This window comes from Pipistrellus kuhlii, unplaced genomic scaffold, assembly GCF_014108245.1.
Source record: "Pipistrellus kuhlii isolate mPipKuh1 unplaced genomic scaffold, mPipKuh1.p scaffold_m20_p_20, whole genome shotgun sequence".
NCBI classification, from domain to species: domain Eukaryota; kingdom Metazoa; phylum Chordata; class Mammalia; order Chiroptera; family Vespertilionidae; genus Pipistrellus; species Pipistrellus kuhlii.
This window is the reverse complement of record NW_023425516.1, coordinates 13,703,012-13,725,098: the sequence shown is the minus strand read 5'-3', so window position 1 is coordinate 13,725,098 and position 22,087 is coordinate 13,703,012. Positions and strand designations below refer to the sequence as shown.

Here is a 22,087-nt window from a genome sequence, read left to right as displayed (position 1 = left end):
CATCGATAAGAGAGAAACATCAACCAGCTGCCTCCTGCACACCCTCTACCTGTGATGTGCCTGCAACCAATGTACATGCCTTTGACCGGAATCAAACCTGAGACCCTTCAGTTCGCAGACCGATACTCTTATCTACTGAGCCAAAAACGGTTTCAGCAATTTTGTATATAATTTTTATTTGGAACAGGGTTTCTCAAAAAATGTATACACACTTCAACAGCTGATGGCTCAATTTTGAAAGTGAAATCTACTTTAATAAGCACTGCCTTTATAATCATTCAAAGTGTGCGCATACATTTTTTGGGGGGGGGGGGCACCCCATAGATGTGGCCGTCATGGGGATGGTTTCCAGATGACCCTTTGAGAGGCTAATAAGCCTATGAAAAGATGCTCAACATCACGGAGAAATGCAAATCAAACCTCCAAGGAGTTGGCCTCTTGCACCCCTTAGGAAACCCCACGGTGACAAATTCCCACGCAGCTCTCAAGTTTGGCTTGTGTGAAACAGGAACTTACCAAATCAAGGGGTTAGGGCACTGGTCGGCAAACACATTAGTCCACGGAGCCAAATATCAACAGGGCAACGATTGAAATTTCTTTTGGGAGCCCAATTTTTTAAACTTAAACTTCTTCTAACGCCACTTCTTCAAAAATAAGACTCGCTCAGGCCGTGGTGTTTTGTGGAAGAGCCACACTCGAGGGGCCAAAGAGCGGAGTGTGGCTCGCGAGCCGCGGTTTGCCGACCACGGGGTTAAGGAAACTCTGGGAAAACGTACCAACTTTCACTCGAACCAGCATAGGCATTTCCAGAAGAAGCCATAATTTAAAGTTGAAACCATATTTCATGGTCAAAGGCAGTCTGAAAATAAACTCTCCAGACGCCGAGGGAGCCCAATGCGGCGCATAGGAAGCCCGCGGCTCTCAGACCCCTAATTGCAGATTCGATAGTCTTTCAACTCAACGGTGCAACCGAACAGGTTTTGTCTTCGTGAGGGGGAAAAATATTAGAAATTTTATTCTACTCGTAAATAATACGCCTTCGGTGCTCAACATAAGGGATTACATTTTTTTTTCCCTAACAAAAGCGGAAACAGCGCCCGTGGCGAATCTGCTGTTGCCAATATAAAGGTCCGGTCGTAGGCGGCACCAAGAATCTTCCATCCTTAGGAAAACGGCGCCGGTATCCGTGGGAGAGGGAGCCCAGCCTCGGTAAGGTGAGTGGAAGCGGCGTGGCGGGAGCGGCGCCCACCTGGCGGGAAGGACTTAGATCCGACTGGACGGCCTGTCCGCGCGCGCGTGTGGGCCGCCATGTTGGAACCTGGCAAAGCGAGGAAGGGGGGGACCATTCGGGTTGTGTCTAGAGGAGCTGGGGCGGTAGCTGGGTTGGAAAGATTGCCCTTTCCTCTCTACGTCCACCCGGAAGGTGAGGGGCCGACGGCCATGGCGGAGGCGCTTCGGGGTTTGAGAGGAACGGGTCTTTGCAGGGTCACTTCCGCCTTAGCGCCTGCGTGCCACTGCGCATGCTCGGCGCCACTGCGCATGCTCGGCAGGCCTGCGGGTCCCGCTTTAAGTCCACCTGGGTGGGAAGCGCGGGAAAGTACTTTTAGACTTAGTGAGGACTTGCTTTGATTGCTTAATAATAACGACTTTATTTGTATAATAATGTATAATGCTAAAGCAGTTTCAGAGATATTTATCTAATCTTCGCCGGTAAAGTGGCTTTTAGCTACATTTTATTATTTATTTATTTATTTTTTAATATATTTTATTGATTTTGTACAGAGAGGAAGGGAGAGAGATAGAGAATTAGAAACATCGATGAGAGAGTCATCGATCAGCTGCCTCTTGCACACCCCCTTCTGGGGATATGCCCGCAACCAAGGTACATGCCCTTGACTGGAATCGAACCCAGGACCTTTCAGTCCCCAAGCCGACGCTCTATCCACTGAGCCAAACCGGTTTCGGCCTTTTAGCTACATTTTATAGACGATTTACATTTTGCCCAACATAGGACGAGGTCTTTTTTTTTTTTTTTTTTTTTTAGGATAAGGTCTTAAACCTGGGCGTTCATGATGCCCAGTCTCATGCTATTTCCCCCCCATTTTCCTCGCCTTTATCTCTAACGGTTAACTGCACCGCCCACCTCCACATGACACCATTCATCTCTCACATCCTATCCCCATTTATGAAATATCGAGAGGCCTGGTGCACGGAATTCATGCACAGGTGTGTGTGGGGAAGTGTCCCTCAGCCCAGCCTGCACCCTCTCCGATCTGGGACACCTGGAGGGATGTTAAACTGCCCGTTTAGACCCACCGAGGTCTAAACTGCCTCAGCCTCTGGGAATCCACTCCCTTCCCTATCAACGAAGGGGTGAGTGGTGGTGCCTGCTGCACGGGGTTGCTGTGAGGATCAATGGGTAGCGCACAGTAGGTGCTACATCACTGCTTGCTGTGGTCCTTCCTAGAACATGAACGACTGGATGCCCATCGCCAAGGAGTATGACCCCCTCAAAGCCGGCAGCATCGATGGCACGGACGAGGACCCCCACGACCGCGCCGTCTGGAGGGCCATGCTGGCACGGTACACCCCCAACAAAGGCGTCACGGGGGACCCCCTCCTCACCCTGTTCGTGGCGAGGCTGAACTTGCAGACCAAAGAGGAGAAGCTGAAGGAGGTGTTTTCCCGCTACGGGGACATCCGGCGGCTTCGGCTGGTGCGGGACCTGGTCACGGGCATTTCCAAGGGCTACGCCTTCATCGAGTACAAGGAGGAGCGGGCCCTGCTCAAAGCCTACCGGGACGCCGACGGCCTGGTCATCGACCAGCACGAGATCTTCGTGGACTACGAACTGGAAAGGACTCTCAAGGGCTGGATCCCTCGGCGGCTGGGGGGAGGGCTGGGGGGCAAAAAGGAATCCGGGCAGCTGAGGTTTGGGGGGCGGGACCGGCCTTTCCGGAAACCCATCAATCTGCCCGTTATCAAAAGCGATCAGTACAGAGAAGGGAAGAGGGACAAGAGGGAGCGGTCCCGATCCCGGGAGAGACACTGGGAGCCGAGGACCAGGGAGCGAGACCATGACCGGGGCAGGGACAAGAGGCGGCAGGAAAGGGAGCCGGCCAGGGGGTGGCCGGGAAATGACTGGGAGAGAGAGCGGGACTTCAGGGAGGACAGGGCCAAGGGGAGGGAGCGGAGGGACAGGAGTAAGTAGAGGCTCAGCACCAGCACCAGCAGAGCCCAGAAGAAGGTAGAACGGAAGTAAAAGCACAGAGAGGTCTGCATTGCCTCTATACCACGGTAACCAATGCTAAATAAAGCTCCCTGATGATGCTCTGGCTCAGGTGGCACAGTCAGTTGGCTGTCGTCCTGTGCACTGAAAGGTGCTGGTTCGAATCCTGGTCAGGCCACATGCCTGGGGTGATCGATGTTTCTCTTTCTCCCCCCCCCCCCCCTAAAAAAATCAATTAATGCCGAAACTGGTTTGGCTCAATGGATAGAGTGTCGGCTTGGGGACTGAAGGGTCCCCAGTTTGATTCCGGTCAAGGGCATGTACCTTGGTTGCGGGTACATCCCCAGTAAGGGGTGTGCAAGAGGCAGTTAGTTGCTGTTTCTCTCTGATCGAAATTTCTAGCTCTCTATCTCTCTCCCTTCCTCTCTGTACAAAATCAATAAAATATATATATAAAAAAAGAAGAAAAAATCAATTAAAAAATATTTAAGAACAAACTTACTGATGATAAAGCGGTTTGGACAAGTATCCTTTCTAATCTGAAACCCAGGTTCAAGCCGAACACACTGATGTCAGGAATTTCTCTCCTTCATCTTAGAGTTCGGCGGACACGTTGTTTAATGAGCTCGAGAAACAACTTTGTACCCGCCAGCCTCCGTGTGCAAGGAGCCACCGGTCTTTCCTTCGGCCACAGGGGATTGGTTCTGAGAATTTTATTTTCTCCCATCCATTAGAAATGACCATTTTGAGGGCCTGGCAGAAAGAAGCAATGGCCCCAAATCATTTGTGTTGCCCTGTGACTCCTGGGAACCCTGATCTGGTCAGAATATGTTGTATGTTTTCCATCCTTACGTCTATCATACAAGGAGTTGCTGAACTGAAATAAAAATGGGACAGAAAAGTGAATCTGGGGGAAATTCCCAGAGGCTTCATGCTAACCACATCCCTCTTTTCTGCCAAAACTACCCAGCAGCCCCTGGCCCCTGGCCCTGTGTCCTTTGCACTAAATGTGGTAAAAGTCTCAGCAGAGACAAGCAAAATACCCCACCCCCTCTAGTCCTAGTGGAAGAAGATCTGGGGGTCATCACCCCCACGGGTGCCCCCCACCCCGCCGTACCGGAACGTGTTTTCCTGGCGAGCCCTGGGGTCTCCTCCGACAACGAGGAGCTCTCCTGGGCTCCCGAGGAAGAAGAGCAGAGGCTGCTGGGCACCCAGGCACAGGCGGCCGCCAGAAATAGGGGCCAGGCCTGTGGGCCACCCAGAAGCTACCTGGGGAGACAGGAGGGACTGGGCCAGTGCCTCCTTGCAAACGCCCTGGCCCTGCCTCCCGGTTCCCCGGAGGGCAGAGGCGCTGCTGTCCCATGCCTCTTCCTCACCAGCTCTGGGTCAGGAGGGTGGCCCCGGTGAGACCCAAAGAGGGCCAAGTGGGGGAGGGAGCTCCTCTCTCACAGGGGAGGTACCATTGCCCAGGGGCCTAGCCCAGGCCCTCCCTGTCTCGCAATAACCAGCTGTGAGCTGGCACCCTCCCTCCAACCCCCACCACAGGCAGAACACAGGATTTCAAAACAGTTAAACTTCTCTGTATGGGACCTTATGGTGGGAACATAGAATTAGACATTTGTCCAAACCCATAGACTCTACAATCTCAAAAGTGAACCCCAGTGTGCATTACAGACTTCGGGTGACAGTGCTTTGTAGGTTCATGGATTGTAACAATTGTCCCACTCTGGTGGGAGATGTTGATCATGGGGGAGATGCTATGAGGGGGGGCATGCAGGAGGCATGTGGGAAATCTCTGTACCTTTCACATTTGCTGTGAACTTCAAACTGCTCTAAAAAATGGAATCTTAAAAAATATAATAGATGAAATATTGGAACAGATTCTTCACAAGAGAAGATGGATGAATGGCCATACTGAGCAGATGAAAAGATGCTCAACATTGTGAGTCATCAGGGAACTACCCCAATTAAACCACAATGAGACACCAATTAAAAAGATCGCCAGTACCAAGTGCTGACAAGGATTTGGAACATTTGGCATTCTCACACATTGCCAGTGGGAATGCCCAACAGGATAATCACTTTGAAAAGGTTTACCTTCATTATTTTTTGTGTGTGTTTTAATCCTTACCCAAGGACATGCTTATAGAGAGGAAGGAAGAGAGGGGAGGCAGTGAGAGAGAGAGAGAGAAAGAGAGAACATCTATCGGTTGCCTTTTGTATGTACCCCAACCAGTGATTGAACCTGAAACCCAGGTATGTGCCCCAACTGGGAATCGAACCATCAAACTTTCAGTGCACAGGACAACAATCAACCTACTGAGTCACTCTGGCCGGGCAACCTTCATTATTAGACTCAGCAATTTACCCAAAAGAAATGAAAACACTGTCTACACAACAGCCTGTGCAGGGATGTTCGCAACAGTTTTATCATGGTGGCCACGAATCAGAAACAGCTGAAATGTCCACCAGCAGGTAAACGGATACGCAAATTGTGTTATAGCCATGCAGTGGAATACTACTCAGAAATACAGAGGAGTATATATGAATACATGTAACAACCTGCATGACTTTTTAAAACTTTATCTGGAGCAGTGCATACATACAGCATGGATTTATGTCAAATTCAGTATAGAAAAGGCCAGTCTGGGTTATAGGGACAGAAAACAGGTCAGCGGTTGTTTGGGGATGGGAGGGGTGGTGGGTTATTGATCGCAAAGGGAGATTTTGGAGGGATGTGAATGTCCTACCTTGATTGCTGTGGTTTGGTAGTTTCATGGGATTGATAAATCTGTCAAAACTCATCCAATGTATACTTAATGTGGATACATTTTATTGTATGCAAATTACACCTCAATAAAGTTGATTTTATTTTTTATTGAGCTTTAGAGAGAGAGAAACATCAATTTGTTGTTCCATTTATTGATGCATTCATTGGTTGATTCTTGTATGTGCCCTGACCGGGGATCGAACCCACAACTTTGGCGTATCAGGACGACACTTGAACCAACCGAGCTTCCAAGCCAGAGCCAATAAAGTTCATTAAAAAAAAAAAAAAGCCTTTTCTGACCATGAGGCCTTCACACGAGGACAGCCCCTCCTGCACCTCCACCCCAGGCTATGCACACCTTTCACAACCTGTGTTTTTCTCCCCCCGCATTCCCTGAGTTTGTAGTTATGTTTTCATTGGTTTCCTGTTTGTTCACGGCCTCTGGGTGGGGAACACCGAGAGGCCCAGGACCCCGCCTCTCTGGCTCACGGCTGTGGCTAGTACCCCGGCCCCGTTCCTGCACACAGTAGGAGCTCACTGAACAAGCCCTCGTTAGATGGAGAGGATGCGAAGGGCGGAGCGGAAGCTAGACCTGGGCCCAGCCTCCGCCGCGGGGCTACAGCTCCGTGGACTGGGTGACCTTCGGGGCCCTCCACATCGGGCCCGGGCTCTGCCCGGGGAAGTTGAGCCTGTGCAGTTCCTCGGAGATCTCCAGGAAGGTCTTGCCCTTGGTCTCGGGAAGGAAGAAGCCAGTGTAGAGGGCCCCACAGACACAGACGACGAGGAAAGGCACGTAGAGGAAGTAGGACAGTCCCTCCTGGCCGTTAAAAGGAGGACAGTCCCTCCTGAGACCCAGGGTGGCTCTATACTCGGCCCCAGGAGGCAAGGCCCCAGGACAGGTCTGAGAGAGGGGCTCTCTTTCTCTGCTTAGCGAAGCCCCACCCCCTTTGGGCTCCATCTCCCAGGGTGGAGGCCTCCCACTGGGGTTCTTGTGCGGGGGGAGGGGCAGGCCTACCATCATGAAGGGGAACCCCAGCCCAACCAGGAAGAGCATGGTCCACATGAGCGCCCCGCAGACCATGTAGGCGGCAGGCCGGGCCATCTGGTCAAAGAGCTCCGTGGCCAGGATCCCTGTCACTCCGGCTGCAAGGAGGGGCGGGGGGACAGGGGAATGCCAGCCAGGGAACGTCCCCAGATGTGGCAGTGGGGACCCCTCGGCGTTCTTCCAGAAGCTTCCGTACGGGTGGGGGCGGGGCATGCGGGTGATACCGCATTCACACCCACCCACCGTCCACCCAGGTAGTGCCCACGTCCCTTCGGCGAGTCCCCTGGAGCCCACTCACCGGGGCCGATGCCAAAGCTGAGGATGAAGGCGAAGATGCAGGACATGGCCAGGTAGGGCATCCAGGCGAAGGAGCTCTGCAGCGGGGGGCTGGGGTGAGGGGGGAGCGGCCGGCACCCCGCCGCCCTCCTCCTCCTCCCCGCCAGCTACCTGCAGGCACAGGGCCACCGTGAAGATGCTCCCCCAGCAGGTCATGAGGCAGTACCCGCCGATGAGCAGCACCCGCCGGCCGGCCCTCTCGATGACCATGCACTGCGAAGGAAAGGGCCCTCGGTACCTGGCCTGGGGCCCCGGGCCACGGTCCCCTTGTTTGGGGTGGGCAGTGAGGAGAGGCCTCGGGAGGAAGCGGAGGACGGGGTAGGGAGAAGTTTGTTGCAGAAATTCATTTGCTGCCGAAACCGGTTTGGCCCGGTGGATAGAGCATCGGCCTGCGGACTGAAAGGTCCCAGGTTTGATTCCGGTCAAGGGCATGTACATTGGTTGCGGGCACATCCCCGGTGGGGGGTGTGCAGGAGGCAGCTGGTTGATGTTTCTCTCTCATCAACATTTCTAGCTCTCTATCCCTCTCCCTTCCTCTCTGTGGAAAATATATTAAAAAGAAAAAGAAAAAAGAAATTCATTTCCCACAGCCACCCAACCACACGGAATTCCCTCATCTCAAAACAGTGGTTGGAGTGCCCAGCCAACAGCAGGTGCCCAATACAGGCTGGCTAAGTCCGCGTATTTTAACAGAGTGACCTGGAGTGGGACATGGATTAAAGCAGAGGACGGGAGCCCTCAGGGGGTCAGCACCCTCCTTCCTTGGTCCCCCCTCTCCCAGGAGGCTGGGGGAGGCCGGCGGAGCCACACTCACGCTGATGCACGCTGTGAGCAGCTCACAGCACCCGGTCCCGATGATGGCGTACTGGACCTTCTCCCGGGGCACTCCCGCCTCCCCGAACACGGAGGACGCATAGGCGTACACCTGGGGAGGCGGGCACGGGCGGCTCTGAGCACCGGCTCCGGCAGCCACCGTGACCCCCAGGGTCCTGCAGCACAGAGTGGCGAGGGGGGCGGGCAGGGGCAGGGGCGGAATCTCACCGAGTCGTTCCCGCAGAGCTCCATGGCGCTGGCCAGGACCACCAGGCTCACCACCTGCCGGCGCAGGGTGCGGTCCTGGAACAGCTCCCAGGGGCGCCAGGCCCGCAGGCCCTGGCAGGCCGCCCGCTCCTCCTCCAGCTCCGCCAGCTCCGCCGCCAGGTCCTGGGTGCCCCGCAGCCGCTGCAGCGCTGGGACGGGAGAGGGGTGCTGAGCGCTCTGCCCCCTGGCCTCCCTCTGGTCCCCCACAATGCGCTTCCTCTCCCCAGCTCCCCCCTCTTTCTCTCTCTCTCCGGGCCCCGGGTGGTCAGATGGGGTGGACCTTCCTGGTCCTGTCCGTTCACAGCCTCATGGACCAGGAAGGACTGTAGAACCTGGGGATGCGGTGGATCCATCCAACAGAATGCAGAGACTGGGGAGTCTGTAGGGAAGGCGGGACCCGGCTCATTTCTATTCCGGCATCATTCTAAAAACGTGCTAGCCCTAACCCGTTTGGCTCAGTGGATAGAGTCTGCGGACTGAAGGGTCCCAGGTTCGATTCTAATCAAGGGCATGTACCTTGGTTGCGGGGCACATCCCCAGTGGGGGTGTGTGCAGGAGGCAGCTGATTGACGTTTTTCTCTTATCAATGTTTCTGACTCTCTATCCCTCTCCCTTCCTCTCTGTAAGAAATCAATAAAATATATTTAAAAAACAATTTTAAAAAAATGCAAAAACGGTCTAGGCTGGCCCAAGGGTGCCAGAAGGAACCAAGATGGCCCAGCTGGTACCGCACAGATGGGCCGATGCCCGGTAGACCTGCAGGAGTGACCGAAGGGGGCAGAGCCACCAGCCAGAGCCAGCCCGCGTTGGTCAGCCCCAGAGAATTCACAGGGGCTGGCCACGGAGATGCAGTGACTGTCAGGCAGGAATAGAAAGCCCATCGGTAAACTGGTACCCAGAGCGGATGCCACCAGAACGAAGACCTGTATCTTATGGGATTGGGTCCCAGACCAGACAGAGGATGGGGAGGAGGCCGGACAAAGGCAAGCGCGTGCCTGGGTTGCAGGCTTCTCCCCGGCCGGGCCTGCTTGGGCTCATGCAGGAGGAACCGATACATGTGTTTCTCTCACATCGATGCCTCTCTCTGTCTTTCCCCCTCTCTTCCACTCCCTAAAAATCAAGGAAAAATATCCTCTGGTGAAGTGTGAAAAACAAACAAACAAACACATGAGCACAGAAAGACCCTCAGAGGGAACAAATTGTAATCAAATTTAACTTATTCCAAACTTGCTAGGTTCGTTTAATAAAAAACAACAACAACAAAAACAAACCTCTTTCTTTTTCTTTTCTTTTTTTTTTAAATAAATATATTTTTATTGATTTCAGAGAGGAGGGGAGAGGGAGAGATAGAAACATCAATGATGAGAATTATAGATCGGCTGCCTCCTGCACACCCCCTATTGGGGGTCATGCTGGCAACCCAGGCAGGTGCCCTTAACCTGAATCAAACCCAGGGCTCTTCAGTCCGCAGGTTGACACTCTATCCACTGAGCCAAACCAGCGAGGGCTATTAACACATTTTTAAAGAGAGAGACAGAGAGAGAGGCATGTGCAGCAGAGCGGAACTGCTCCAGCCCAGACCAGCCTGCACTGGCCAATCCTCAGCTGCCTCTGACACCAGCCCAGGGCAGCCAGCCCAGTGAGTCAATGAGTAGAAAGTAAAGTAAATGATTGTTGTTGTTTTTAATCCTTACCTGAGGATATGACTATTAATTTTTAGAGAGAGCCAAAACTGGTTTGGCTCAGTGGATAGGGTGTCAACCTGTGGACTGAAGGGTCCCGGGTTCGATTCCCGTCAAGGGCACATGCCTTGGTTGGGGGCACATCCCCAGTGGGGGGCGTGCAGGAGGCAGCTGGTCGATGTTTCTCTCTCATTGATGTTTCTAACTCTCTATCTCCCTCTCTGTAAAAAATATACTTAAAAATAAATAAAATTAGGTAAAATTAAATTTTTAGAGAGAAAGGAGAGAGAGAGAGAGAGAGAGAGAGAGAGAGAGAGAGAGAGAGAGAAACATTGATCGATTGCCTCCCTGACCAGAATCGAATCGTACCTGGGGCGATGCTTCAATCAACTGAGCCACCTGGTTGGGGTACGCGGTTGTGTTTTAAGCCAAAGACGTGGGGATCGTTCCTGGGGCATCATGACTCTGGCCACAGCCAATGAGTAAGGCCGTCCGCACCTGGCTGGCCTTGGGCCAGAGAAGTCTACATGGTATTTCATCCTGCACGTGTGCAGGAGCTTTCCCTGCGCCGGCCTGGGGCTCGGAAGGGACTGACAGAGGGCACCAAGGGAGGGACCACCTTTCCCGGAGCAAAGGGACCCACGTGCTCTGGGCAGGCACGCCCGTTGGTGGGCAGTGGTCCAGGCGCCAGCGGTCGGGGACTCACCCGCCAGGCAGGCCTCGGTGTCGCCGCGGTCGATGAGGAGGTAGCGCGGGCTCTCGGGCAGCAGGGGCAGGGAGGCCAGCTGCAGCACCCCGGGCACCAGGCAGCTGGCCAGCAGCAGGGGCCAGGACTGCCGGCCCCCCAGGAGCTCCCTGGAGGAGAGGCAGAGGAGAGGCCAGCCAGACACCTCCCGGCCAGAGCCCTGTCCCCTGTCCACCTGCCCCCCGCCCCCCAACGTGCCTGCCTGCCCTGTGAGGGCAGGGTCTGCAGGCTCTGTGCTTCTTCCTCACCAGCTCTGGGCCTGGACACCGAGCGCCCTCCCACCAGGGAGGGACCCCAGCCTGGGCAGGGCCGCGGCCCCCTCTGCTCCCTACCAACTCCTCTCCCAGGACCCCAGGCTTTGCCTTCTCCTCTCTGTTCTGGAACGGCCAAGGCAAGCTCCCCTTCAAACGCCCAAACCTCCCCCCTCTTGTCTGCCAAGACCTGCTTTCTGCTTCCTGATCCGGAGAGGAGGAGAAGGGTGGCTCACACTGAAGCGTGGCTTCCTGAGGCCCGTTTTGTGTACCAAGTTTCGCAATGCAAAGAAGCAATGATCTGCCTTAGCATATCATTAGCATATTACACTGTGACTGGTTATTAGGTTGTTCTCCCGTTTGGTCTATTTGCATATTACCCTTTTATTATAAAGGATTGGGGGTCACCTGACCCAGATGTAGCCTCACGTGACACAGGATTGGTCTAGGACACATGTGTCAAACACAAGGCCCGCAGGCCAAATCCGTCCCGCCAGGCCTTGCAATGTGGCCCGCACCGCGCTGTCATCACTGCACTCCGCTGCGTTTCCATCACAATGACAGTTTATGACTGTTCAGTAAACCATTCAGCCCGCGATTTAGGCTGGATTTTAGATTTTGGCCCCTTCTCTGATTGAGTTCGACACCCCTAGTCTAGGGGAAGGCATGTGATCCAACCAGATGTGAGGGAGCAGGTCAGCCTAGTCTCTGTCACAGGTGGGGAGGGGTCCAGGCAAAGCAGGGCTTTTCCTGGCCCGTGGGGGGCGCTTACCTGAGTCCCACCACTTGTCCCATCACGATCCCCAGGGCAGTGAAGATGGCTGAGGTCATGGCCACGGCTCCTCGGAACTCCTTGGGGGCGCTCTCCCCCAGGTACATGGGCTGGATGCTCATGCTCACGCCTGGCCGTGTGCACGCAGACAGTCAGACTGCAGGCTGGACCCCCTCTCGCAAGGCCCGGGCCTGCCTCCTCCCGTCCTGGCACCTCACCTGCTGGATCCTGGCCCAGAGCTGTTCCCTCACCCCATATGCTTAGAGGCCAACCCCCCGCACCTGCTGTAGGGCCAGCAGGACCCCAGGTCCCCCCCAACCCCGCCCCCAGGATCTCTGAGATGGAAAAGTCTTTCTCAGACCAGCCCCATCCTGTTCCCTCGCCCCAGTCCCACTCCGGTCATCGAATCTCTCTAGACCCCGTCCCTGGGTGGATGTAAAGGGCTCCCAGCGGGCGGGGGGAGAAGGGAGAGGCGGCATCCGATGCCCACCCGCTGCCCAGCTCTCCCAGCGACACTGTCACCGGCCACCACTGCTGTCCGCTCACCTTGTCCCGACTCCTGCAGAGACACCGGGCACCAAGCAACCGGCGGGGAAACGGAACCGGACAGCCCTCCCCCTGCCCGCCCCAGGTGGCGACCGCTGCCCAACGCCAGGAGGCCAGTATCGAGCATCCTGCACCCCCCGGGAGCGCCGGGCCCTCCTGCCCGGCCCGGCCCGGGATCAGGACCCAGGTCTCATCAGGGGCCTGTGTCTCTCTGAGCACGGGCTGCAGGGAGCTGAGGCCAAAGCCTCCGAGGGGCCCCGCTCTCCCTCCGCGCAGGCAGGGACCGGGCCTGTGTGCCGGGCCCTCGTCCTCGGGGCACACAGGCCACGTCCTGCCCAGTTCCTTTTCCCTGGAGCCTGGGTTGTCCCGGTGACTCACTGCTCACAAGAAGCCTGGGGCAACACCAACCGGGGGTGACTTCTGAGATTGGGACATAAACAACAGCCCCGCGGCGTGACTCAGTGGCTGAGCATCGACCTGGGAAGGCCACGGTTCTATTCTCAGTCAGGGCACAGGCCCGGGCTGCAGGCTCGGTCCCCAGTAAGGGGCGTGCAGGAGGCAGCCCATCAATGATTCTCTCTCATCATTGATGTTTCTCTCTCTCTCCGTCTCCTTTCCTCTCCTAAATCAATAAAAAAAAATAAATATATATATATATATATGCATATATATGTATTTAAGATTTTTTTAAAATCACAGTTACTATCTTATTTATTTATTTATTTAGTTATTTAATATATTTTTTTTATTTTCCACAGAGAGGAAGGGAGAGGGATAGAGAGCCAGAAACGTCGATGAGAGAGAAACATCGACCAGCCGCCTCCTGCACACCCCTCACCAGAGATGTGCCCGCAACCAAGGTACATGCCCTTGACCGGAATCGAACCTGGGACCCTTCAGTCCACTGAGCCAAACCGGTTTTGGCTAAAATATATATATTTTTAAAAATTGGGACTCCTTCCTTGAACATGCACACATACACACACACACTCTTCTTCCTCTCTGATCACTTACGCTGGAGGAAACCAGCCACCACGGGTGAGACCCACAGGCTGAGGACTGTACCCTCTGCCCACTGTCATCCTGGAAGCAGACCCTCCAGCCTCGGCAAACCCAGAGTGACTGCAGCCCGGCCTGCCAGTGTGATCCCAGCCTCTAGAGGGCGCAGCCAGAGCTAACAGGCAGAGACACGCCTGGGTCCCACAGGAACCATCAGACAAGAAGTGTTTACAGACTTTGTTTTACTGGACTAGATCCCTCATACAGACAGTTACACCTGGCCGTTTACACAGGCGGGGGTCCAGAGGGGATTTGCTGACGGGAACCCCTAAGAGCCCAGATGGATATACTAAAAATTCTGCTCCCTCACATGACAGCCTCCCCTGGCCCCCAAACTGAGGAGCCCCTAACAGGCTAGTCTGCCTCGTCTGGACGGCCAGAGAACTCATCCTAGAGGCCTTTTCACCTTGGCGGCCAGGAAGCTCATGTCTATTGGCGCGTTACTCAAACACAGGACCCCGGGTGGTGTTAGGGCAGGTCTGGGAATGTGTGTCCTCACATCCCTATGCGACGTTTTTTAATTTTCCTATATCCACTCCCCATGTCTAGTTACACGAGCCTTTTAAGATAAACCATGCTTCATCTTATTTTGCAAAATGAAGGTAGGCATGCGTGAAAAGTAAATCAGTGGATAAAGAGAATGAATGAACGAATGAAGAGAATAAGTGAACGACCGAGAACCGGGAGGCAGGGGAGATGCCCCCCCCCCCCCATACCTGCGCTGACTCCCACGAGCAGCCGTCCCAGCATGATCATCTCGAAGGAGCCTGCCCTGTGGCTGAAGCCAAACAGGATCGCCGCGGCGACCACAAACACGTTGTTCACCAGGAGGGACTTCTTCCTTGGGGAGCAGGACGCCGGCCGGAGAGGCGCAGGTCAGTCCGGGGGACGATCCCCAGCCAGCCCAATCAGACCCGTGTGTGTGTGTGTGTGTGTGTGTGTGTGTGTGTGTGTGTGTGTGAACCGTGCTAAGGGCTCCAAGCGACTGGGTGGAAATGATCACCAGCCATTGTACCTGGGTCTCATGTGGTATGCCCCAACGCCGTGATCGGCAAACTACGGCTCTCGAGCCACATGCGGCTCTTTGGCCTCTTGAGTGTGGCTCTTCCACAAAATACCTCGGCCTGGGCGAGTCTGTTTTGAAGAAGTGGCGTTAGAAGGAGTTTAATTTATATATATATATATATTGACTTTTTATAGAGAGGAAGAGAGAGGGATAGAGAATTAGAAACATCGATGAGAGAGAATCATCGATCAGCTGCCTCTTGCACACACCCCCTACTGGGAATGTGCCTGCAACCAAGGTACATGCCCCTGACCGGAATCGAATCCGGGACCTTTCAGTCCATAGGCCGATGCTCTATCCGCTGAGCCAAACTGGTTTCGGCAAGAGTTTAAGTTTAAAAAAAATTTGGCTCTCCAAATAAATTTCAATCGTTGTCCTGCTGATATTTGGCTCTGTGGACTAATGAGTTTGCCGACCACTAACTCACTTCAAACCATTCTCCTTCCTGCCTGTCCACAGCTTGAAATGACAGGTTTACATGCATGGCTTTATCCCTCAGATAAGCACCCCTCTCCTCAAAATCCTTTGGGAAAAAAAAAAAAAAAAGGTAGCCGGTAGCCCGACTGGCCTGTCTCAGGGGTTGAGTGTCGACCTATGAACCAGGAGGCCACGGTTTGATTCCTGGTCAGGGCACATGCCTGGGTTGTGGGCTCGAACCCCAGTGTGGGGTGTACAGGAGGCAGCCAATCAATGATTCTCTCTCACCGTTGATGTTCCTCTCTCTCTGCCTCTCCCTTCCTTCCTCTCTGAAATCAATAAAACATATATTTAAAACAAAAGAAAGAAAAGATGGGTCACAAAGTGGGAAATGAGGCTACTGTTTACAAGTGGCCTTTGCTGGCAGAGGTGGAATCAGAGACGGGAGTCCTCCCTCTCACCCAGCGGACTCCCTCCCGCTGGGAACTGTGACTCTCGTGGTGAAACTGCAGGCAGAGGAGGAGGCTGGGGCCTGCCAGGAACCTCCGTTCTCCCACGTTCCCCGGCCTGCAGACCGGCCGGGGGGACCCTCACCCCCTGTGAAGGTCACGGGGGTCCACAGGAAACACTCACCTCCCCAGCACCACAGCCAGGGGCCCTGCCAGCAGCGCTCCGAAGAGGCCCCCCAGCGGGTACAGGGACACGATGAGGGACCACGTTACCAGGATCAGGTGGTCGGGCGGTGGCTGGCCGGTCCTCACCTGCCACGTCTGATTGGTGAACTCTTGGATGTGCTGCGAACGGAGAGGCCGCTCAGCCTCCCAGGGAGGGGACCACACACGCGAGGCCTCTCCCCACAGGGAGAGTGAAAGCACAGGCAGAGCAGGAGGCCAAAGGACCCCCTCGAGTGCAAGGGGGTCTGTGCCACATGCTCCCCGCCCCCATTTGTGCTACTGAGTCTGCATTGCTAGGCCTCACGCCCTCTGGCTGTGCGCCCCGCTCGGTCCTGTGTGGAATCTAAACCTGCTCGGCTTCTCCGGAAGCTGTGTGCGTCCTTGGCGCCCCGACTGTGGCAAATGCTCGTCGGTGAGGACACCTGACTCTGCTCGTCGGTAAGCTGGGAATTGGGCCCAGAGAGGTGCGATGCCAGGCCCACTGCCTGAGCTGCAGGTGGTTCAGACACCCCAAAACCCTACCCCCAGAGCGGCCACTCTGGAGCCTGAACAGAGGCCACGTGGTTAGGAGTGCCTGTGCTGGGGAAAGACACCGCAGGGGACACCTGTCAGCCCTCAGCACCCGCTCCACCCCCCCACCCCACCACCCCCCGCGATCGCAGGCCCAGAAGGTACATACCGCGGTGGGGGCATTGATGATGGAGAGGTTATAGCCAAACTGGAAGGTCCCACCAATGCCAGCTGCACAGACGGTCTGCAGCAGGACCCTGCCCTGAGTCTGAGGAGAGACGGGAGGACACGGCGTGAGTAGCAGCAGCCTCACCACCCTCCCGGGACCAGAGCCTGCCAAGGAGAGCCGGGCGGCACGAGGAAACCGAGGCAGAGGGAAGGAGGCACCTAGGCCACGTGGCTGGCCGAGAGCAGAACCCCGCCCAGCCTCCTGCTCTGCAAACTCAGTGTACGCTGACGCTCTCTACTCCTCCAAGGTATAACCGGGAACGCTTCCCTCAGCTGTATTCCTAGGCACTCACAGAGGAGCTGACTGTATACAAATCAAGTCATTGATCTTTTCCACGTAATTCATACTGCCTTTCTTGTTTTGGCAAATTTGTCTGCAAATTTAAAGTGCTACAAATCAAATGTATGTTATTTTTTAAATAAGTAGAGTTCAGCCAAAACCGGTCTGGCTCAGTGGATAGAGCCGTCGGTCTGTGGACTGAAAGGTCCCAGGTTCCATTCCGGTCTAGAACATGTACCTTGGTTGCGGGCACATCCCCGATAGGGTTTTGTGCAGGAGGCAGCTGGTTGATGTTTCTCTCTCACTGATGTTTCCAGCTCTCTATCCCTCTCCCTTCCTCTCTGTAAAGAAATCAATAAAATATATTTAAAAAAATAAGTAGAGTTCATGGCAGAAGGATATTTGGCTAAAAGAGTTTCTGAAGAATTCCTTGAGGAATTCATTCATTCGTCAGTCCAATTCTAAGTGCCTGTCCCATCCAGGCACTGTGCCGAGGACAGATGCAGCCAGGGAAGAGACAAGCATGCATTCCCCATTTGGCCAGATACTGTGCGGGGGTGCTGGGAGGTGAGGTGGGGGCGGGTGGGAGTGGCTCCAGGATTCTGCCAGAGGTCTTGCCACAGATCTGCAGATGGATGACAGGCACCCTGGCTGCCCACAGCTCCTATAAGGCCTACGTAACTTCCCCCCAAGCGGCGAGCCACAGGAGGAAGCCAGGTGAGGACCCAGGGGTTTGGTCTCCCTGTGGCCACATCACAGCCCCAGACAGGCTGCAAGAGGCACAATGCCTGATGGTGACAAGTGAGCCCAGGGGCCGGGAGATGCCAGCAGGTCTCCGAGGCAGCAGGAAATGGTTTAGTCCACTGAGATGGCTTGTGGAGACAGCCTAGAGCAGGCATGTCAGACTCACAGCCCGGGGGCCGCATGTGGTCTACAAGGAATATTTTTGCAGCCCAGCCAATGTAACGGTATGTAGGCAGCATTTTAATAAAAGTGTCGTAACTTAAAATTTACAATTTCCTATTATACATAATTATTAACAAATTACAATATTCGCTTATGATGTCCGATTTGTGTTGCATTCATTTCCCTTACGCACCTTACATGCAGGCGCACTGTCTCTCTCCACTATTACTACCCACGAATGTTTTAGCAGCCAACTGCCACATCATTAGTTTTATACTGACTTGCTTGGTGTGTGCAACGGGAAGTATTTTGCTTTCAGAGAACAAGAAAAAATAGGTTTACTTGTGTTACGCTTATTAATGTGAGCAGTTATTCAATGTCTGGTAAGTTAATGTTCAAAAAAATATTAATTTTTATTAAAATGTTCTATTATTTCATGTTAACGATTACTCATTTATTTCACCCTTTGTACTCAGCATGTCTCTATGGAAATAAACATGTTTCTATGAAAATTGAAGCTTTTGGTTTTTTTGCAGCTCACATAAACTTTAAAAAATATACATATATTTTTATTGATTTCAGAGAGGAAGGGAGAGGGAAAAAGAGATATAAACATTAATGATGAGAGGGAATCATTGATTGGCTGCCCCTGTACACCCCCCCCACTGGTGACTGAGCCCAGAAACCAGGCATGTGCCTTTGTGTGGATTGGAACCTGAGATCCTTCAGTCCATGGGCCGACGCCCTATCCACTGAGCCAAACCAAGCTAGAGCAAGCCCACATAAACTTAAACCTTGTTTATTTGCCCCGTGTCAGCCTTTGAGTTTGACATGTGTGGCCTAGAGCCATGGCTAGTCATGAAAAGCCATCAGACACGAACTATGATGGTGATGATAAATTCAGTGGACAAATATTTCCCGCCTCCCTATTATGGACCATAAGCCTACTGCGCTGGGTGCTGGGATAGAGCAGTGAACAAAAGAGACAAAATCTGCCGAAACTGGTTTGGCTCAGTGGTAGAGCGTCGGTCTTCGGACTGAAAGGTCCCAGGTTCGATTCCGGTCAAGGGCATGTACCTTGGTTGCGGGCACATCCCCAGTAGGGGGTGTGCAAGAGGCAGCTGGTCAATGTTTCTCTCTCATCGATGTTTCTAGCTCTCTATCCCTCTCCTTTCCTCTCTGTAAAAAAAAAAAAAATAAAAAAAAAATATATATATATATATATATATATATATATATAGAGAGAGAGAGAGAGAGAGAGAGAGAGAGAGAGAGAGAGACAAAATCTGTGACCTCATGGAGCTTTTCTCCCAGCGTGGGAGGCAGGCAGTAAGTAACAACATGAACAAGGAAAGTGTATAGTAGGCCAGCTGGGGCCACTGAGACAGGGAGCAGAGATGGTGAGAGGGGGTGTTTGGAGAGGGTGGTCCAGGATATGCCCCGAGAAGGTGACATCTGCATAGACTTAACGGAGATGAGGGGAAGCCCCACGCAGGGAGCTCGTGGAAATCAGTGAAGGTTGTGGGGAAACCCAGAGATGAGCGGTGTGGGCTGCCCCCATTCTCTCTGTGAAGCAGGCCAAGACAGGGTTTAACGGAAGATGGAGGAGATGAAGGCTGGGGAGAGAGGTGAGGATGGGACACACTCCAAGAAGGGGCGGAGGTAGCCAGAACCGGGGCGTGTCTGGCTCGCAGTTGAGGACACAAGACAGAGCAGGCATCACCAGGGATGCTAGCCTGGGCGGCTGGGGTCTGCAGGTCCTGCAGATGTGCGGCCACATGCAACCCTGCACCAGCCCCCAGGCCATACCTGCGCGCGGACACCTGCACGCTCTTCTGAGCCCACACAACTAACGCCACTGAACGAGCAAGCACGAGACAGTGTTTGCGCGTCTGACGTCTCCGCTAAGCCTTCCGGAGTGGCTGCGCCTGTGCAGTGCACGCTGAGCTGCAATTCCGCATCCGAAACGCCAGGGCCAGCGGGCGGGGTTTGGAGGAATGCCGACCTCTCCAGATCGCAGGAGGGCATCGGGCACGGGCACATTTCCCCCGCATTCAGGAGAAGAGGGGCCTGCGGGGTGGGCTTTGGCCCCGCGAGGTCGCGGCGCGGGGGGAGGGCTGTGCAACCATCCCGGGGGAAGCCAGCAGCGCGCGCCGCGGAGCCAGGCGGAGGCGCATGCGCAGTGGGGGGGCCTGGAGAAGTGCCAATCATTCCCGAAGCCCAGGCGGGCGCGCAGGCGCAGTGCGTGTGGACCGAAGCGGAGGCGGGTGCGCAGGCGCAGTGCGTGTGGCGAGGGTCGGGGCGTCTGGGGCTGCTGGAGCGCGCGGCCGGGGTGCACGCGCAGGGGGCGCAGAGCATGAAGCGGGGCGGGGGGCCGAGGGAGAGAGCAGGATGTCCCGCCAGCAGGTCACCTGCTTCCGGGGCTGCAAGGGCGGCTCCTGTTCGTCTTCCATCCCTCCTTTGCGCAGCGCTGAGGTGGAAAGGCCACTGGCTCCTCCTTACTCAGCAGAGCCTGGGGCTCCCCTCTGCAGACGGGAAGGGGTTCTGGTCCACGGTACCCCGGCCCGGCCCCTGCATTCGTCCCCGCCGGTTGTAACCGAGGCTCAGATCCCCGCCGTTGCAGACTCCCTGGCTCCTCCGTCCCCCGCCCCCGCCGCGGCCTCCGCGGGGAGGGGGGGGGGAGGTTCCTGCCTCTCCCCCTCCCCCCTCGAACCTCCACCCCGGATCCCTCCTAGCCCCTCGGCCCGGCTCCCTTTTATCCTGATCGGGCGTCCCCACGTCCCTCCTCCCCCCGGGCGGCCGCTCTCTGAGGACCCAGCCCCTCCTCCTAAGCAGACATCCCCAGGCTCACCCCTCTCCCCCCTGGAGGGGAGCCCCGGGGAGGGCCCCAGGGCAGACCCACCGGGCTCCGGGGCGCTGTCATCAGTCCGTCCGCAGAGCTGGCGGCTCTGAGCGCGGAGCAGAGCCGGCTCGGGTTGCCGCCAGGAGATTTATTACGTGGGAGGCCGGTCCGGCCCCGGTCCCGGCGCGCCCCGAGGTCTGGAACCACAGGGTTTGCTGCCTGGATTAATCTTTTCTCTCCTCGGGCCCAGCATGGAATAAGGCCAAGCCTTAACCAGACTTTCCAAAGATACTCCCCGTGGCCATGGAAACGCAGCCGGCACAGTAACCTTAGGAAGTCAGCAAAGCCTGGGGCGGCGTACCCTGGACACAGACCCGAACGGATCCCGCAGCGTCTCCGGGGCTCATGTTTGATTCTTGAATCTCAAAAAGCATGCCGTGAGCCGTGCTGATCCTGGACTCAGAGGGTTTTCTTTATGAGTTCAATGACATCCGCAGTGTCTGAGGGCAAACTATCCTTGAATTCTTGGGGTCAACACAACTTGCTCATAATGTTGTATGAACACGTGGCTGGTTTCAGTTGAGAATATCTTATTTAGGTATTGTATTGTTTCAACACAACTATGGTGTGTTCTTTCTCAATTAATGGAGAGCCGGGCTGGGCTGGCTCAGTGGTTGAGTGTCAGCCTATGAACCAGGAGGTCACATGCCCGGGGTTTCAGGCTTGATCCCCAGGAAGGAGTGCAGGAGGCAGCTGATCAATGATTCTCTCATTATTGATGTTTTTCTCTCTCCAAAATCAATAAAATTGTATTTTTTAAAAAATAAAAATTAGTGGAGAAACAATGGGCTAACAACTGGTAGTGTGTGTGTGTGTGTGTGTTGGGGGGTGAAAATGGATCCCTGCCTCACCCCATACAAAAGAAAATCATTCCAGGGATACAAAAATCTCCTGCAAAAAAAAAAAAGCAAAGTTTAAACATTTTAGAAGAAAGTAAGGACACCTTTATAACGTCAGGATAAATCAGGACAAACCACATGGATTCCCTATAAAGATTTAATATCACTAAAATTAAAACTATTGCCCTGGCTGGTTTGACTTAGTGATTAGAGCAGCTGCCCAAAGACCAAAGGGTCTCAGGTTCGGTTTCCAGTCAAGAGCATGCACTTCAGTTGCAGGCTCGATCCCTGGCCCAGTCAGGGCACATGCAGGATGGGGAGAGGGAGAAGCAAGGGGGTTCACCCTCTGAGAATCAATGGAAAACATATTTTCGAGTGAGGATTAAAAAAAAAAAAAATTAAACTCTGTGTCATCAGAAAAAGGTGAAGCTAAAAGCTACCAGCTAGTGCCCCTGGCTGGTGCGGCTCCGCTGTGTGGAGCCTCACCCCGTGCACTGAAGGGTCAAGGGTTCGATTCCAGGGCCCGGCACACACCCAGGTTTCAGTTCAACCAGCTGGTCAGTGCGCCTATGATTCTCTCTCTCCCTCTCCCTCTCCCTCTGAAAAAACTTCTTGAAAAAGAGAGCAAGATAAAAGCTACCAACTAGGCGGTGCCCACAAGCTCATGACCAATGAAGTAGAGAAGTAGTAAAAAACATAAAGAATTCCTACAACAAAGAAAAGAAAACGGGCAAAAGCTGTGAACAGGGT

The 22,087-nt window shown here is 54.4% G+C and overlaps 2 protein-coding genes across 6 annotated transcripts; one reads left to right on the top strand and one right to left on the bottom strand.

Annotated features, from left to right (window-relative positions):
• The first annotated feature begins 787 nt into the window (after positions 1-787).
• On the top strand, positions 788-3,469 carry SNRNP35 (small nuclear ribonucleoprotein U11/U12 subunit 35). Of its 2 annotated transcripts, none has more exons than XM_036449238.2 (2): positions 788-1,209; positions 2,468-3,469. In XM_036449238.2, exon 2 carries the CDS (start codon positions 2,471-2,473, stop codon positions 3,209-3,211), a length of 741 nt encoding a protein of 246 aa, XP_036305131.1. In that variant the 5' UTR covers positions 788-1,209; positions 2,468-2,470; the 3' UTR covers positions 3,212-3,469. The 2 variants fall into 2 exon arrangements, with proteins under 2 accessions (XP_036305131.1, XP_036305130.1); XM_036449237.2 differs by having other exon boundaries at positions 789-1,214.
• A 2,162-nt stretch (positions 3,470-5,631) lies between these two features.
• On the bottom strand, positions 5,632-20,832 carry SLC2A11 (solute carrier family 2 member 11). 4 transcript variants are annotated; one of them, XM_045585534.1, is made up of 13 exons: positions 20,499-20,832; positions 20,008-20,121; positions 16,352-16,450; positions 15,632-15,792; positions 14,232-14,356; positions 11,911-12,040; positions 10,849-10,997; positions 8,422-8,609; positions 8,195-8,305; positions 7,492-7,593; positions 7,343-7,418; positions 7,011-7,142; positions 5,632-6,844 (listed from the first exon to the last, which is right to left on the bottom strand). In XM_045585534.1, exons 2-13 carry the CDS (start codon positions 20,047-20,049, stop codon positions 6,552-6,554), a joined length of 1,608 nt encoding a protein of 535 aa, XP_045441490.1. In that variant the 5' UTR covers positions 20,050-20,121; positions 20,499-20,832; the 3' UTR covers positions 5,632-6,551. The 4 variants fall into 4 exon arrangements, with proteins under 4 accessions (XP_045441490.1, XP_036305110.1, XP_036305109.1 ...); XM_036449217.2 differs by having other exon boundaries at positions 5,632-6,816; positions 7,015-7,142; positions 20,499-20,825; XM_036449216.2 differs by lacking the exons at positions 20,008-20,121; positions 20,499-20,832 and adding an exon at positions 19,406-19,822 and having other exon boundaries at positions 5,632-6,816; positions 7,015-7,142.
• Between the last annotated feature and the right edge of the window lie 1,255 nt (positions 20,833-22,087).

Coding starts and splice junctions, on each gene's coding strand:
- SNRNP35 (XM_036449238.2), top strand. CDS start 2,471: ATGAACGACTGGATGCCCATCGCCAAGGAGTATGACCCCCTCAAAGCC.
- SLC2A11 (XM_036449216.2), bottom strand. CDS start 19,807: ATGATTGGCACTTCTCCAGGCCCCCCCACTGCGCATGCGCCTCCGCCT. Junction 14,357..15,631: donor CTGGCTGTGGTGCTGGGGAG/GTGAGTGTTTCC, acceptor CTGCTCCCCAAG/GAAGAAGTCCCTCCTGGTGA. Junction 8,610..10,848: donor CACCGAGGCCTGCCTGGCGG/GTGAGTCCCCGA, acceptor CTCCCGTCCCAG/CGCTGCAGCGGCTGCGGGGC.